The following is a 19,397-nucleotide window of genomic DNA, read 5'->3' as shown; positions in this document are numbered from 1 at the left end:
TACAAAAAAATTGTAATCAAATCCATGATGAAAAGAAGTATTACAGTGCAAATTAAATAAAACTAAAAATTAACAATTTTTTTTATAAAATTTATTTTTAAAAAAATTAACTTTATCACTGAAACATCACTTATGCTATCCAAAAATGTTTATTACATGAATTCAACAAAAAAATGTTACAATTGAAATAGCAAATAAACATCCAAATTGGCTTTTTAAAAATGATTAATTATATAAATTAAATTTTATAAAATTCCCAGAATGTATTTGACAGTTAGTTCTGTGATAGCCCAATGTATTGTAATAACACTGGATTCAAATTTGACTGTGGTTTATCAAGAACTGAAATAAACACAAAAATGAGGACAGTAATTTAAACTAAATAAGTTTTAATAGATTCCATAGAATAGTAATAATAAATTCCTTTACTGACAATAATAATGAAATTTTTATTACAATTGGCTGGGCTATTGCTTTTCAACTACAATTGTTTTTTCCCATTTTTTAGTCGAACTTTAGTCTCAAATTTCTGGATTAGACAGTTAATGCTTTCCAGGTATTCTAGTGTCCTTATTATTAATATACATTAAATTTACATGTTTTATAATCAAAGAAGTTTAATGTTTTAGGTATACTTACAAAAGTCATCTTTCCTGAAATCATGTGTTTCAATATCCTTATACAAATTAGCACTTGGCCCATTCATGTATGCTAAAGTTGTATAAATTTTGTTTTCATTTTCAGTTACTCCTAAAATATCACTTCCCCTCTCAGGGTAACCGCTCATTGACAATGTATGAGCATGATCTGCAGTTACTACAATTAATGTATCCTCTTCATTTGTTAATTTTACAGCTAACTGAAACAAAGTTAAAAAAAGAAAATTTGTTATTATTTATCAACTTTTTCTTTTTTCTTAACTTTTTCACAACATTCTCATAATTAGAATTTATTTAATTACCTTACCGACGATTAAATATTAGAAATGCCATTTACTCAGATTATAAGACACATGTGAGCTTAAAAATAAGATAATCAGTTTTGTATAAACAGAACTTTAATCTTTCTCCAGACAATAAGCACATGTGCTACTAACAACTTCCATTTTTTCAGAGCATCAGGGATCTTTACTCATGATAGGAACAATATATCAAATCAATAATTTTTTACTCATAAATATATGCTATAACTAGTTGAGTTTCTTCCAAATAGTAAAGAATTACTTGAAAGCAGGCTCAGATTTCCTCCAAGAATTCTTTGTTGAAGGAATCTAACCTATTAAATTATAAATCATTCAGTTAGAACCTCACTGGAAGAAAAAAAATTTTAATATGTTTGTGTCAAAATGAAATATATAATGCTTTAAAAAAGTGCTGAATACATATTACATGTCATTAATTTAAACTGTCAAAACAGAAATATCTGTAAAAATTAACAGAGCCATAATGCAGATAACACATAAAGCCCAGGCTTAAAGTGATTTCTCATTGGCTTCTTCTTTGAGAAAGTATATGTAGTTTTTCATCAGCATGCTTAGACCGGTAAAATTTAGTTAATATTCAGAATGTTAATTGCAGTATAAAAGACATCTAGCTGTATAAGAAGCTTGGAAAAATGTACTCTGATTACAGAGAAGCTACTTCTATCTCAGATGCTTTTTATACAACATAGTCACAAGAAAAATTGGGACAGATAGATAAAACACAAAACTAATTTAACTTTTCTGTCAATAAACTAACAACTGCCTCTACTTATTTTAGCAGATTATTCTAGTCAGAATATAAAAATACTGCATAAAAAAATTGTAAAAATACTGCATAAAAAAATTATTTTGATACAATAGTAGTAAAAATTAAAATTTACCTCAATTGCTTTAGAAAATTCTACAGTTTCATCAAGTGCACGATGGGCCATGTTTTTATGATGAGCCTTGTCTATAAGCGCACCCTCAACAAATAGATAATACCCATTTGGTTCTTTTTGTAACCTTTCTATAGCTACTCGAGTCATTTCTTCTAATGTAGGCTGTTCATTTGCCTCTTCTTCCAAATGGTACAACATATCTGATGTTTGAAATAATCCTGTTAAGCAAAGAATTTTTCATACTGAAGATATAAAGTTAAAGAGAATTAATATTTTGTATCAGTAAGAATTTATATGTTTTTTAATTTCTTAGTCATAAGAAAGATTGGAACAAATAGTGTAAAGCAATAAAAGATTAATATATTTCTTCCCACAGTAAAACAATGCACTTAAATACACTATTTCAACTCGGCAAGGGAAAGAATATTACTATTAATACAATCTAATGGTGCTGTTAAAATCGAACAGAATTTATTAAGGTTAAATAGTTATATTAAATAAAAGAAAAAATAGTATTTCATACAATTTCAAATAAATATATTCCATTAGTAATGGAAAAGTTCTTTTTTTTTAAATTTCTGGTGGTCACTTTAAAAGATGGATTTATTTTCGTTTGTTATTTAGCTCTCAGTAAAGACTTATTTTTCAATGAACTGTGCATCTTTGTAGCCCTATTATAACACATACATATCTTTACAGTTTCATTCAACAAACCAGTGGAAAAATGTTCATGAAGAAAAACGTTTTCATTAAGATTGTAAGCAATCTTGATAGTCTTCCACATAAAGAGTACAGTCACTTCATATAAGTGTAGAACAAACTTCATGTCTTGTACTTGTTTGCTTTCCTGGTTTGTTTTATAGCACTGTGAAGTGACTGTATTCTATACTAACAAACAACTGAAATTGTCAGTAGTTTTAATTGAATAGTTTTCCTTTTTTTAAACAATTTTTCAATCCACTAGTTAATTAAAAGTATGAAAGTATCTTATGCTAGTAATGTTATTAACACATAATTCAGTGGAAATCTTTCCTAACTTCACTGAGCCCTTAAGTTAATTCTTAAATACTTAAAGAGCTCTTTTCTTAAACAGTAATTTTTATGTACTATTAATAAAGCTATAGTACACCAAAATTGCACTCATGCGAAAGAAAAAAAACAGGGTGTATTTTATAAATAATTTTCTCTTATACACAAAATAATGAGGTTTAATATAAAATGCGATTATTCCCACCACATGGTTAATAAGATATAGATAAATCTTTAAAGTTACAAAATTTATTTCTTGATAAATAATCTTTTCTTAGAATATGCAAAAGAAAAACCAGTGAGTTTTCCTTCATACATTATACTGTCAAGATGCCTTAGCGGTAAGTTTCTGACAAAGGCATTAATGGAATGCAAATAAAATGAAATTAAACCTTAGAAAGACATGATTTCACGAGATAGCTGACCATTGGTAAAAAGCCAGTGAGAGAAATTTGACCTAATCAGATATGTTCAGAGCACACAAATTTAACATTAGATGTATAACACAAAGGATGATGACTATTGAATATTTCTTTGTATATCTTATACTACTGCAATGATTCTCCATTATTTTGGAAAAGCATTATTTATATTGTTTCTATTTCTTTCTATCTAATTTAAAATTTCTTTCAATGATTAAGCCTTATAAATGATAAGTAACTGTGCTATTTTTGAAAATTTAAACGTAATGTTGTTATCAACCTATATCATTTTTTAAAGTTAAATTTGTAAAATAGACAAGTTGATATACAGTTACAGTATATATGTAAAATTAATCCCTTTTATGCTAACTATATATCTTCACTCTTTTATGTTGTCTTATTCAGGAAGAGAGTTGATAAAAATTAAACTAAAAAAAAATACTGAAATAAAAAACCTTTCTTACCAAATATAAAATCAGATGAGGTAATATTTTTAGCAAGTAATCCTTTTCTATTGTATACAAATTTTGCTGTTTTATTCCTTCCTTTTTTTTCTTGAACCCATTCTTCTATAAGATTAACACCATCCAAACGTTCTCCTGGCCCAAGAGGAGAGTCGGGTTTATTATTTGTTGGTAAAAATTTTTTCCTTCCACCACCCATTATAACCTAATAGAAAAAAATATATATATATATATACACATATAATAAAAAAATTAAAATAAATTTCTCATAAGAAAAATATAATTCTAGTAACATTAAAAAAAAAATTGGAATTAGTAATATAATGCACAGGTAGGCCTATAATTATTGATTATTAAATCCATGTTTATCATTAATTTAATTGATGTTTATGAATCTATGTTATTCTAGTGTAAATTATTAAATCAAATACTTTAATTTCTCTTCATTTAATTCATGAATATGAATTAAATTAGGTTGAAAAATCAAAGTATTTAATTCAATAATTTAGATCGAAAACAATCCTCTCCCTCCTATTCACCAAATGAAAATGTAATTTTTTCATTATAAAGACCAAGTCATTTGGAAATACAACTAAATGTTTCATTTTTCCTTGTTAATCGTTCATTTTGATCGTTATGCATATCATAAAAAATGTAAAATATACATATATAATAAATCTATTGATGGTAGTATCTATATCTTTCACGATTCCAGGACCACAGGTGATTTCATAAGTTTACACATAGTTTGTTATATTGCTAGGTTTTAGGATCTTAGGATCAGGAAGTGTTAATTGGTTCCTACAAAACAGAATGGTGCCTCAGAGGTACCAATAAGGAATAGAATTAAAACATAACTTATCCATCCAGGCATTAAACTGCTACCTCACATACAAGAAGGTATTAACCCTCTATTCCATTCTACTACACAATAATAAATAAATCAAGAGTTTTCTTTCATATACCATTGTATCAAAAATTTAACATTGTTACATTTTGTACAAAATAAGATGTATAAGATCGATATGTAAGTAACACTTTCAGAGGCAGATAATATAAAGTTATTAGGACTGAATGAGAGGTGATAATGTATGGTATTGATTGATGTGGAAGGTGGGAGAGAATCATTAATTTGAAAAAAGGAAACAGGAATAAAACAAAGATGACAGAAAAAAAGAACAGTGACCTTAAGAAAGTGAGAAATTAGGATACATTAGAACTGACAGATTGTTTGTTATTTATAAATAGTAAAAGTAAATTAAAAAAATATGTGTGAAAGATAAAAGAAGATAATAAAAACATTGTGATACAAGAAGCGCCACAAGGTTAAAGGTGCTTTAATGTACAAAAGAAATTTGCTATATCAAAAAGATTTAGGAATTTGAAAGAAATTTTTTTAATAATAGCAAGGTGATTAAAATATAGGATATAGAAAGAATACAAAGTAAAGCTTTTGGGTTGAATAGATTAATACAAAATCAGCCAAAATACTGGAAAAAAAATCATAAGAGAGAAGCAGGAATAGAGTTTATTTAATTTACAAGTTAATAATTAGGTGTAGTGAGGATTAAAAAAAATTTCCATTCACTTGAAAATGAATCTTCATAAATAATGTGATAAGAATAAAATATGAGTATATGCACTCCTTTATTAGTTGCTAGTCAGGGATCACTTCACTCACCTTTCCGGTCTAGCATGGACCCCCAACTGTGTTCATTATCTTCATGCTAGTGAGAATAATACCGATTAATGGCCACTAAAGCCTATTCAATTTATAAAAATTATCAGTGTATTGTAATCCCTTCAGAACAACGGTTTGGTTAACACAGAACTCAAAACTTTAAGCGATCTGAAGTATGTAGCTTTCAAAAGTTTTGGCCCCCATCTTAAAATTAGTACTTAACGAGTTGATTAATCTTCCTTCATATGGATAAAAAAGTATTTTGCACAAGGAGGTGACCGTACTTTGTTTCTTTCTTTTTAATTTTATGTTTTTTATTCAATTAATCAGCCAGTTGTGTCACGAACTCACGCAGTAACAGTGGCAGTGGCTATATTGGTTGAACCACACGCTGTGCACCATCATATCTTTAAAACTACCTTTCTCGAAAACCAAAAGAGATATCGAACAAGAGATAAATATTAAAAATAAAAAAACACGACTGCCAAAGAAAAACATTATTGTCAAACATTGCTCTTTAATATAGAATAATAAAGGATATTGCTCCAATGTAGGATAATAAAGAGCATACGGATGACAATTTTGTATACAGTATATGCCCTGCTCTTGTGGAGGGGGGTACAGAAACTGAGCCACCCTGGAACTTAGAAGTCAAGGGGAAAATTGGTCACTCACAAGCTGAAAGTCAATGTGGCGAGAGCCACATGGCTCACGTGACTACTTGGGAGTTCCTTGATGCGATTGCTTTGTTCAACCGACACCAGTAGTTTATTTAAGGGAAAGACTTCTACCACACTACTGTGAAAAGCTAACCTAGAGATATATGGCTGACCACCAGCCAATTTGGTGGACAGGTATTTGTTGGCATTCAGCGACCTAGGCGTGGCAGCAAATTGCTGTCTAGACAAAGTAAATTTTAATTTATGGATGTCATATATATTTTTAGTAGTTGCTGGGGTGCGCCTACCCATTTTAGTAAATATATGACAAGTGAGCGAATGGGACGTAAGCCGATGGTGAATGGTACCGCGCTTAATCCGCTTACGCTGTTAGATAAGTGGTTTGTTGGAACAAACATACATACACCCTAAATAAATTACCCTCCTTTTCGGACAATCGTGTAAAAAGGCGGACCTTTATTACAAAAACTTTATTTCAAATACTGCAATTGGTCTTCGACTTCGATTTGACCAACGGTTTGGCCCTACTAAAGTTGAATATCGACAAGAAAGAAACCACGATTGTTACCGCAAGCCAGGCTTGCAGTAACAATCGCCAGCCCATCATCATAACATGGTGAAACATTTCGTAACGGTAATAATCGTATGTGTTTTTCAGATAAAAAACCTATGTTCATGCAAAATTTTAGCTTAATAGGTCGAGTAGTTTTTGTGTAAAAGGGTAAAACTCACAGACACCACTAGTTTTTATAAATACAACAGTTACAAGTATAACGTTACGAGCGTTGATTCCAGTATACCGAATTAGAATATCTAGTTTTTAAATAACAATAGGATTCTAATCAATTTTGTATGAATGAACAATACATATAGAATAATCTTACATGCTAGTCTGCAACACTTCTTATCAAGTGGAATAGAAGAAATTAATGTTGTTGTTGGAGCGTAAAGTACAGGAATGAACACTAATCGAAACTAGCACGCTCAAGGATTTCTACAAGATATCAAAGTGCTGCATTTATAATGATCTCATTAATTCTGACTGCAGTGACTCAGTACAGCCTCCATTTGATATTATAAATGCTATATTATCTTTATACTAGTTTCACTATATTGCCAATGTATAGAAAATTGTATGTTTCATGTTGTTTACTACGCAAGCGTTTTCTTATCCACATTATTTTTGTTCCTTTCCGATCATCTATTCTAATAAATACAATTACACACGTGTTTGAATCTAAAAGTATTTTTATTACTATTTTTTAACATTGAGAAAAAGTCTGTAGTATTGTTATCCTTATGGGCAAGACTTTGTTGATGAATTATTTTGTCTACCGCATAATTTTTTAAACTTAAAAATCATAAAGTACTGCGATAAATTAAACTAAAACGGCATTTATGACGCCTGATTAGCTGGATAAAGTAAAACTAATTAGTTGTTCCAAACTAAAGAGAATTTATAAAATAATTTAAATATATATTATTATTGCTATAGATATTGTTACTGAATAAAAACAGAAAGAGATATTGGTATTAAAGAGAAAAAGAAGGGGGAATATCTGAAAACGGTAATAGTATGGATCCCGTTTGATGGGACACGTACTTGAGCAATGATGTGAAGAGTTCAGTAGAGAGGGCTGGTTGGTTAAGGGGAAACGTTTTCTGAGATGAGGTGATAGTTTGACGGAGGAAAAGCCATTATCTTTTAAACACATCATCTGCATGAAAAAGAAGTTGACGAAGATGACGACACTTGTTCCTCCTTAACTTAAAGAATAAAATGGAAATCTTTTCAGAGCTATTTACAATTCTTTTAGTAAAGTACATGTTTGTACGATTGAGATTTTTTAAACTATTGTAAGTCTCCTGTTTTGTTCTGTATTACATATATTTTACATATCTTATTTCTTTACGATATAATTTTTTATTTATGAATTACAAAATAAAAGATTGTAATAATCAGTAAACGCAACTAAAAAATACAGGTATAAAAAATAATTTAATTTAATTCGAAAAATATTATTTTCAGAAATTCTTCCAAACAAATTTCTATTACAATTATGAATGAGTGTGAACATATTAAAATAATTTAATGACAAATGACAGCATACTATTTTTTTTTTAAATACGTATTTATTTGTACGACCACTGAAAACCATGCTTATTGGGGAACGTAATAATCTTTTTATTCTATATATGTCTGAATGCAAAAATTAGATTTTGAACCGAGGAATTGTTGGGCTGATCCTATTTATTTAAGTTTACATTCTGAAATAAACCATTAAACTGAGAGCCTTGTACGCATGCTCAGAAGATAATACAACAACTTTGAAGGTGTGTTATGCAAAATGTGTATGTAATATTTGGCTCGCCTTCGTAAAATTAACAATTTAGGATGAAGATTTCATAGTATTACGCTATTAATACAATACATTACGTATTGGTTTATTACTACTGTTGATTTCCGATGGAAAATAACGACGTTTTTGAGACTATCAAGAAATGAAAAATGCAATCTTGTAGAGTTAATTCAATTGCTTAAGTATTTTAACTTCATCTTTACCTTAATTTACAAAGTTATTTTGCACAGAAATAGGAAAACCAATTAAAAGTGGATTTTGAGATAGAAAAAGTTGCCTACAACAATAATAACCTGATGATGTATTTGCTAGTGATTTGAAGTTTAAAACCTTACTTCATAATTAAAGTAAAAGTTAAAGGGTAGTCATATTTTATTTCCTTATCAATTCTCTGTTAATGTAAGCAATACTATCTCTTAGAATTTTTTATTATGCGGTACATTTTACAACAGCAGCTAATATTCAATATTATTACTTGGTCGTTAACAGGAATTTTTTTTTGCCTCTCTATTGTAGCAGTAATTCTATTCTTTTTTTATGGTATTGTTCCATTGATAGTAATTATATTTTTCATTTTAAAATCCAGCTAAACAAACCAATCTAGACAGAAAAGACTTTTTTTTTAATTAAAAAAAAAATAATAATAATAAAAACCATTCTGGTTGAAATAGTGTTGAATAGGAAAATGTCCGATAACAGATAAACTGTTCATCCAAAAACAACCAAATTAGATAAGACAAAGTTAGGTATTAAGCAGTGGATAGGGAGGGCATACTTTAAGAAATTTTTACGCCTCTGAAATAGTCGTGAATTCCAGTTTGAAGTAAAAAAATAAGCAAATAAGATATATCTACTTACTCGTTTAACATTTTGAAGAAAAATCATAAAAATTAAATGAAAGTGCATAATTTATCAGAAATAATTGGAGAATAAAATAAAATAATAAACTTTGAACAATGTTAAGTTTCAAAATAATAGATAAAGCTATAGCGCGGTTATATAGATGGAGGTCAGTAGGCTACTTTTGTTCTTTACTGCCGATTTCAACTAATTATATGCAGTAAGTTGGCTTCCACAAAACATAAAATCTTCTATTTTCTTACAGGTCATAAAATTATTTCTTTTGAACCACTTTAAACAACAAAAATTTATCTTAAATAATATAATTTGGTATTAATACGTTAAAATAAATAAAAAAATTAATTCAATATGATATACAGGGTTATCATAAAAGAATGGTGCGGTTTCAGTAATTCATAGGAAAATTGTAGGGAAATTTCTAGATGTTATATTGGTATCCCTGAAAGCTTCCAACCCAAAAGTTTGTTTATCAGCAGTTGTAACCACAACGTCAGTTCTTGTATTGTTGCGGTGAGTTTAGTGAGTTACTATGTTCTCGGATAAAGACGAAGCAAAGTGTGTTTTATTGATGACTGAATTAAAATCCGTAATTTTAGTTCAACGTACGTTTCGACGTGAATTTGGAAGAGATCCGCCACACAAAAATAACATAACACGTTGGTTCAAACAATTCGAAGAAACCGGATCGGTTAAGAAACAGAAATCAACCGGCAGACCAAGTGTACCAGACGAAACGGTTGAACTAATTAGACAATCGGCAATTAGAAGTCCTGGGAAGTCCATCCCCCCTCAACGCGTCGAATTAGGTATTACAAAATCAACAGTTCATAGTTTTACATAAAAAAACTGAAATTACACGCTTACAAAATCCAGATACTGCAGGAATTGAAACCCGATGATGGTGTAAAACGTTACAATTTCGCTGTTGAAATGTTGGACAGAATAAGTGAAAACGAATCATTTTTAGATGATATAATTTTTACAGACGAAGCTACATTCCATGTGAATGGATGCTTTAACAGACACAATTCACGAATATGGGTCTCTGAAAACCCACATGCAATTATTGAGAAACAACGCGATTCGCCTAAAGTTAATGTTTGGTGTGGTGTGATGTGATGGAAAATCGTGTAATAGGGCATTTCTTCTTTGCTGAAAAAACAATTAATGGAGTTGTGTATCTTGACATGTTAACCAATTATTGCTTTCCTCAGCTGTATGAACTCGAAAACATTCATCAACTTCATTTCCAACGATATGGTTCTCCCCCGCACTTCAATTCATTGGTCACGGACGCTTTGAACGAAACATTTGGAGATCGATGGATAGGCCGGCAAGGACCCATATTTTGGCCTCCAAGGAGTCCAGACCTAACACCTTGCGATTTTTTCTTGTGGGGGTACATCAAAAGCGTTGTTTATACACAAAAGTTCGCGACCTAAACCACTTAAAAAACAGGATTAATGAAGCAATGACAACTATTAACGAAGAAATGTTAACTAATGTTTGGAGAGAAGTTGAGTATCGTTTGACATTTGTCGAGCGACTAAGGGCGCACATATTGAAATTTATTAATTATGTAAAAAAAAGTTTGAGACAACAAATTTGAAAAATAAAAAACATAAACTGTAAGTAATTCTGTTTTAATTTAAACCATGTTCAAAACCGCACCATTCTTTAATGATAACTGTATAAAATTATGGTACTCACGTATTAACGCCACCGCAGCTACAGCTTTATTTAAAAACAAAGTTGTCAATCGGATTTCGGTGGAAAATGGGCCGATATAGAGTTTAACATAGATTCAAAACAGTCTCTTTATTAATTTTAATAAATGTTTATTTATATTTATTTATTTTATAAATATAATTTAACCAAACTTAACCTACGCTCGCTAACCTTGACTAATTAACAGGAGTGTTTTGATTATTTAAATAATAAATAATTGCAATAATTACTGAATTTATTAAATAAATACTCAAAAAATTACGGTGTTAATTAGTCAAGGTTAGCGAGTAAAGCGAGGGTAGGTTAAGTTTGGTTAAATTATATTTGTAAAATAAATAAATATAAATAACCATTTACTAAATTAATAAAGAGATTGTTCATTTTCCACCGAAATCCGATTGAGTACTTGGTTTTTAAATAAAGCTGTAGCTGCGGTGGCGTTATTATGTAAGTACCAAAATTACTATGCTTGAATTAAGTTGTAAAAATTTAGAATAAAAGAATATACCGAGGAATAGAAACTCTGAAAGCCAGAGTACTACATTCAATGAACCATTCGATAAAACAAATAAAAATTGCAACTTTTGGTTATTAAAATGTATTACTAAATGAATCTATTTAAAAATTAAATAACCTCCAATAATTTACAAATTATAAAATTTAAGGTTTTTTAAAGGAGAATGAAATACATGATTTGGAGTTTAATTAAAATTATACTTTAAAAACGACAAATCAAACTAATTTTTAAAAATAAAACCGTTTTAACAGCTTACTTAAAAACGTCTCGGTCGCAGTGATAGCCGAAAATAGTCCCAAGTGCGACTGAAACGGTTTTAAGTAAGCTATTAAAATTTTTTATTTATAAAAATAATTCTGTTTGACATTTCAAAAGTTTAGTTATAAATAATTTTTATATCCGATCGTCCTGATAAAAGTACAGCAAATTTAATTTATATACGGAAGCTGATAATTTAATATATGTACTAGCCATCATATATATAAAATAAAACTCCTTTTAGAATCAGGAAATGCTTTATTTGAGGACGGGCTTTCAGGCACCTCCTACCTCAGAAATCTACCTTGACGTCTAAGCCTGGTTTATTTCGTATCAGCTGTTGCGCAATGTCAGGGCAGTATTTCGGATCCAAATTCTGTTCGACGACATCTCTATCGCTCTGCCAATAACGGTCAGCACTGTGAGAATATCCTCCGGCCGGTGAAGCATCGGTAATATTGGCTGTAGTCACGAGTCCAGTACCCTTACCGGCTTCTTGAGCCCACATTAGTATTGAATGAACGTGATTTTCCGGATCGTTACTCAAAGAACAATTCCCTCTTGTAACTGTAGCTCTTACACCTAATGTACCGTAATTTGCTTTAACTCCACCTAAATAAGCAGTCGATGTACATGCCGAATCAGCAACCTGTTTGTCTACGCAGTAAGTCTGTAGGGAAAAAAGAAGAGAAATCAAATTCAGTAAAGAAGAAAAATACATGACATAACTGAAATATTATATAAATATAGCCTTAACAAATCAGCAGATAAAAAATAAGTTCAGTAGGCTAATAGATAATATCGAGAAAAAGATAAAGATTTATTTTCTATAAATTAAAATAAAACTGGTGTTCATTAATATCATAAGATTAAAAAAAACGAAAATAAAACAAGATATATATATCAAAGAATGTTATCAATGTCTGTGTATGATTAACATAGAAAAAATATGTTATAGACCGGGTCAAGGTAAAATATACTTATCAGTCCAAACCAGCTTCATTCATCTAGTTTGTATATCCTCTCACAAAAAAAAGATAAACTTTATCAATAATTTCTGATGATATTGTAACTTTAGAAGTGACTGATAGCGCCAATATGTCTGTTCACTCTAATAAAATAGTCCTAAGTTGACTGTTATAAAGTTAAATATTTACTCGCAGCGATACGTTGTTAGCACACCTTTTTTATTTAACAATCTGTAGGCAAATTAAAAAATAATTCTAGACGGGTATCCTACCAGTATATGCAATAGCCTTTAACAGTTTATATAGGAAACCACATTAGTATGAAACGGAAGTAAATGATCGAGACTAGTTTCCAGTGGCTAGAATTCGATTTATCCCAATAAACTTTGAATCTTAAATACGTTACTCTAGCAGAAAAAAAAAAGTATTTCATATACATTAAACATTTTTATTATATAATATAATATATACACTTTATAATATATATATATATACGAGGGCTATTCAGAAAGTAAGGAACGTTTCCACCTGACGCCACCAGGCGCACGCCAATCGCATATATATTGGTGTGCTCGTGCGTCACTATATTGGCGTCACTGAGTGGTTGAGATCACAGGCGGCAGAATTCTATGACACAGCAATTTCAAAGCTTGTCCACCGCTATGATAAGTGCCGAATTTGTAAGGTGATTATGTTGAAAAGTAGTATTTTAGTCCTTGTTTCACATGTATATAATAAAACGTTTTTCTTGTAGTTGGTCTTTTAAAATTCCAAAACGTTCCTTACTTTCTGAATAGCCTTCGTACATTATTTATTACTAAAATATTAATAATAATTTTATTATTCGTAATTATTTAATGTTTATTTTTATTTTTTTAATTTTAATATCTTCTCTTTTACAATTAGTGTAATAATTACGTATCTATTTTATACTGATCTGATAATAATAGGTGTCCAAAAGCCTCGTAAATCGAGATTTCAAATGTACTTCTCAGCAACAAATATATGTAGGGAAATTATTATTACGTCGTTAGTAATGTAAAATATTTACCTTAATCTGGTACACGTTACTTTATTTAAAACATTTACCTATTTATTTTTTTTAAATGTTTGTAGTATACAATGTGTAATAATTTTTTCACAAAACCTATGAGTTTTTGTTTTAGAATAGTACCTACGATTCAGTTCTTATATGCAGATGCAATAATTACCTCGAAATATATTTTTAACATCTGTTTGTAGAATCAACAAAGTATAAAAAGTTTTTCCGATCGCTTCCGGGAAAAATATTGTTATAAAGATCTTAAATTTACGACTTTTTTAAAGTCAGGGTTATAATGCATTATAAACCTTTCTTTTTTCCTGTTTGGCTTTCGGGAATTGGCGTTCAGGTATTACTTCAGAGGATGAATTAGGATGATATGTATGAGTATAAATGAAGTGTACTTTTGTACAGTCTCAGTTCGACCATTCCTGAGATGTGTGGTTAATTGAAAAACCCAACCACCAAAGAACACCGGTATCCACCATCTAGTATTCAAATCCTTATAAAAGTAACTCCCTTTACTGGGACTTGAATGCTGGAACTCTCGACTTCCAAATTTGGGAAGACGCGTTCACCACTAGACCAGCCCGGTGGATGCATTATAAATCTATACGCATTTAAATAATCATCATTATTTAATGAAAAAAGGGTTTAAGATAATATTTAATATTAAAAAATGTTTAAAAAGAATGTTTAACTGAACTGTAAACAATAACGTTTATCAAAACATTACAAATAAATTTATTGCTATTTTAAAACCTGAAGATAGGTAAGGTATTATTATCTAACACAAGACAGCACCTATGAACGTACAAAATAAATATATATAAATATATATTTTTATATAGGTAAGGTATTATTATCTAACACAAGACAGCACCTATGAACGTACAAAAAAATATATATATAAATATATATTTTTAAATTATTTGATAATATCTAGTTAGATATTTTTCTTCTGAAATAGAATATGGCCCTGATTTATGTCTTTTCTTCCAAGAAGCTTGAAATATACTGTGTTAATAATAACCGTAACTAAACTTGTACCAGGGAAGAAATTACGATCAAGATAAAAAAAAAGGAAATTAAAAGTAATAGAAGATTGATTACGAAGAATAAAATTTATGAAACGTAATTTAAAAAGATGTCTAGAGAAAGGTGGAGAAGGATATTTTTCACAATTACTACGAAGTTTTTCTCCAAAAATTAAAAAAAAAGATAATTATTCAGTTGAAAAGAGATGATCATAGAAAAAACATAGAAGTTAAATTAAACATATAATTTTTTTTTTTTTATTTAGTTACTTAATATTTTAAGAGATATATGACCTTTGAAACACTCAAAACTTAAGAAATCCAGTGAATTTGTGATGTAATATAATAATTTAATGAAATATACGTATTGTAAATTACTCAATAATAGAATAGTGAAATGTTTCCATTTCAGAACCAACTGTTATATTATTATCAAGTTTTATTAAATTTTATCTTTTTTAATTGATAGTTTTATTTTCCTCTTTACTTTTATTATAACTAATTTTGTTCAAATTTTGTTCAAATAATTCTATATATGGGGTTTAGATCATATTATTTTCTTGTCAAAATTCGTTAAGGGAATGAGGAGATAACGGATGAAAACAAATTTCCATTTTCTTCAGAGGAATGCTAGAGAAAATTTTATTAAAACAAATTTATTACCTACCATTGAAGATAAATAATTCAAAAAAAAACCTTTCTAAAAAAATCAATCCCACCTCTTAAAAATTGAAATATATGTTTTTTTGTTCTTTTTCTCTACTCCCTTCGATTTAAATATTTTTCATAAATATTTTGAAAGGCTATACTTCATATATAGAACTATCAATATATGTTAACAACTATAGAACCCGGAAATAAAGTGCAGAAAAGTCTTTTTGAGAAACGCATTTTCTTATTTTAGCCTTTATTGAAGGGGTTATTGGATTTAGAGAAAACTTTACTTAAGGAAATTTGTAAAGCTTAACCACTATATATGAATATTAAAAAAAACAATGTTTTTTTTATTAATTCCCCATCTCGAAAAAAAATATATATTCTGTTTCTGTTTTTTAGCTCCAACTCTTTTAAGTTCTATTACTAAAGCCGGGAATCTCATGCAATACTTTTCCAGATTTTTTTGTAGCCTTAAAATAAAGCTTTTGACAGTTTTCTGCAATTTCATTTAATATTTCTTCAGTTAAACTGAGATAGTCTTTATTTAATGATGAATGAAAATTTCTTACAACTTTTCGTTTATTAAATCAACAGTTTTCTTTCCAGCAATACATAACAGATCCATACACAGAGAGAGGTAAAAAACAAAGATAACAATAATAATAATTATTCTACTAAACATAATAATATAAAAAACTTAATAACGTAATTCAAATAAAAACTTAATGATATAATTCAAATTTATGCATACCTTAGATAAACCAGTGTAAGGAAAATTTTCAAAACTAAGTTTGGCGTTTTCTCCAGCTCGCTGATCAAGTTGACCTAGGTATATTCTAGCTGCAGTTATTGTTGGAATAGACATACCATCGCCGAGAAATAAAATTAAATTTTTTGCTTTATTGGTAACTAAATAATTGTCTAACCTTTCATTCAGACTTTTAAATGCATTTTTGTCCCAGTATTTTGCATCTGTAAAAATAACGTAAATATTTTGTTATTAAAACTTGCGTTCATTAAAAAAAAATAATACAAACAAATTGGTACACATCTGGTATTTACTATAAACGTAAGATTGCAGATAAACTGGTACTAGAAATAAGTCTAACATGAAAACAATAGAGCGCAAAAAAAAATTAAGATCCAATGATAAGATTACTAGGAAAATATAACAGTAAAATTGTTTCCATCATCAATGAGCGCAATACACCACATTCGTACATTACAAATCCAAGCCCACAAAAATTCAGAGCTACAAATTATACCTTCAAACTGTTCACCTGATTAGCTTTATCAGAAGAATCATCAAAACAAGAAAAAATTACTTTGAAACTTTTACTTCAGGTGATTAATTGCGTTTCAAATAAAAGAAAGACTGGGATAGATAATGTAAAGTAACAGGTTATCATGAAGAAACGATAGAATATTTTATACACTAACTTTATTGACCAATGATTTAGTATTACACGTACACACATGTGCATGCGCGTGTATTGTATATATATAATACATCGGAAATTGATGGGCTTGTTACTTTATGACGTAATAATGTAAGCGATAATTAAAAAAAAAAAAAACTAATTTAGGAGCTCTGAGTTTTCATAAGAGTGGTAGCAAACAATAAGAAAATTAATAGTTCAATAAAAGTAAAGAAATACAATAAATAATTTATAGATCATAAACGTAAGCATACAATGTACGCATACAATGTAAGCAATAAAATTACAGCCGAACCATTAAAATAAAAAAGTTGTTAAAATTTATTTTAAATTACGAAAACAGATAAATCCAAAATATTCTCTATTTGAAAAAATCAGTAAGGTTATAATGCCCGGAAATAAACTTTTCAATTAAACTTTTTTTTTTTGCCAAAAAAAAATTTATTAAGTTTTTGTTTACGTCCGTGTACTCTCAATAACTGTTAAGACCGTCCTCATGACACTGCATTGCTGTTTTGCATTTTACTATTCTTTCTGAAGTTATTGCTGACGGTTTTATTTTTATTTTGAACTAAAAACAAATTTAAACTTATTAAATCTGTATCTGTTTAATATATTACTGTTGTACGTGATTAAGTATATTTACGTATTTCGTAATATTAAAGTGCGTTAAGGTAATATTCTTTAATTGTGTGAATAATATTAATCACAAGAGGATTGTTGTTATTAATTTTAACGTTCAGAGATGAATTTTTCCTTTTGAAGAACCGGTCTGTTTTTTCCGTTTAAAAACAAAAAGAAAAATTTTAAGTTTCTGCCTCCACTACAACTAAATTTATGGTTGTTTTTAAACGTAGAATTTAAAGGATGACTCTTGGGTACTTAGCATTGTCGTATCGTCGATTACCTGATAAGGAATGCTATACGAACGGGAAAGCGATATTATTCTAGCCCAGCAGGAGAATGACTTAACTCGTATAGCAGGAAATATTTCGCATGTCCTTTATTTTTTTTCTGTTTAGCCTCCGAAACCACCGTAAGGTATTACTTCAGAGGATGAGCAAGAATGATATGTATGAACGTAAATAAAGTGTAGTCTTGTATAGTCTCAGGGCGACCGTTCCTGAAATGTGTGATTAACTGAAAGCCAACCACCAAAGAACGTCGGTATCTACGATATAGTTTACAAATCCGTATAAAAGTAACTGCCTACTGACATATAAAATTGTCCCTTAGTATCAATATTTTTTTAATCACTCTTACAGACACAATTTTGTTAATACTCTCTTGCACTTTGGTAATTGACTGGTCCGATGCTAATCTGTAAGTATTCATTTATATACTGTAGCTTTTTTGAATCGCGATCCATATACAGCGCCGTACTTGGTCTTTAAAAAGAAGTGTACGTGTAATTTATTACATCGTGAACTGAAGTTCACGATGTAATAAATTACAAAGTATACTTTAAGTAAATTACAAATACACTTCTACATCGTGACGAGTCGTTTATTAAAATACGATATAAACACGTGGCAGGTGAATATCGAGGAGCGTTAGCATTAAAATAACTGGTTTGGTACAACCTCAATCTGTTAAACTCTCGTACAGGAAGATTAGCTCCAACTCTCTGTACAACTCCGACACAGTATTTTGATAATGAGTTCCTGGCTTCAAACAAAGTTTACCTGGTTTCATTTTTAAGCGCTTCTCTACCGCTTCTTTACTTTACGAATTAGATGAGAAATATTTTTACACATAAATATTCATCCCAATACACTTGGACGAATAAATTACACTTGGACGAATAAATTGTTTTTCGGTTCACCTGCACAGTCTCAAATGAATTTTTTCGAATTTTAAATTTAATATTTTTAGTATAATGATATGTAATTATGATTTTCCTCACACAGACAAAAATGAGCCAATTTTCCCGACAATCTTGGAATGAGGACAATGGTGTTATCAGATCACAGAATAATAATAGGCTAATGAATTTCATGTATTGACATGTACTTACTACACTATTATTTTGGAAGACACTTGTCTTAGCCAAAATAAAATCAATTCTATTTAAATATGAAATTATGTTTGCAGTTTTAGTTATATTTGTAGTGTTCACACGTAAGTACTTTTTTTAATATTATTATTTAAAATGATAATATTATGAATTATATAATTTTGAATATTATTTTTAAATTTAATACTGAATTTGGGTGAATTGAATTTACTCATTTTTTTGTCATAATTTTCACTAGAACCAACAACCATTCTGGTATAATAATAATTACTAAACAAATAATAACTATAATAATAATAATTATAAATACAATTATATGAAACGTAAATATCATAAAAACATGCACTAACTAATAAGCTAAATGTATATAATTT

The 19,397-nt window shown here is 29.1% G+C and overlaps 1 protein-coding gene across 1 annotated transcript in view; it reads right to left on the bottom strand.

Moving 5' to 3' along the window:
- Positions 1 to 19,397, bottom strand: part of LOC142322382 (alkaline phosphatase-like) — a 73,873-nt gene that overhangs the window by 10,194 nt on the left and 44,282 nt on the right. The window contains exons 3-7 of the mRNA XM_075361404.1: positions 16,319 to 16,539; positions 12,168 to 12,533; positions 3,779 to 3,983; positions 1,864 to 2,081; positions 640 to 859 (exon numbers count right to left, since the gene is read on the bottom strand). Coding sequence (XP_075217519.1) covers positions 640 to 859; positions 1,864 to 2,081; positions 3,779 to 3,983; positions 12,168 to 12,533; positions 16,319 to 16,539 — 1,230 coding nt within the window. The remainder of the gene's footprint in view (positions 1 to 639; positions 860 to 1,863; positions 2,082 to 3,778; positions 3,984 to 12,167; positions 12,534 to 16,318; positions 16,540 to 19,397) is intronic.

This window comes from Lycorma delicatula, chromosome 3 (genome assembly GCF_047948215.1).
Source record: "Lycorma delicatula isolate Av1 chromosome 3, ASM4794821v1, whole genome shotgun sequence".
NCBI classification, from domain to species: domain Eukaryota; kingdom Metazoa; phylum Arthropoda; class Insecta; order Hemiptera; family Fulgoridae; genus Lycorma; species Lycorma delicatula.
This window is presented reverse-complemented; position numbering and strand designations above follow the sequence as displayed.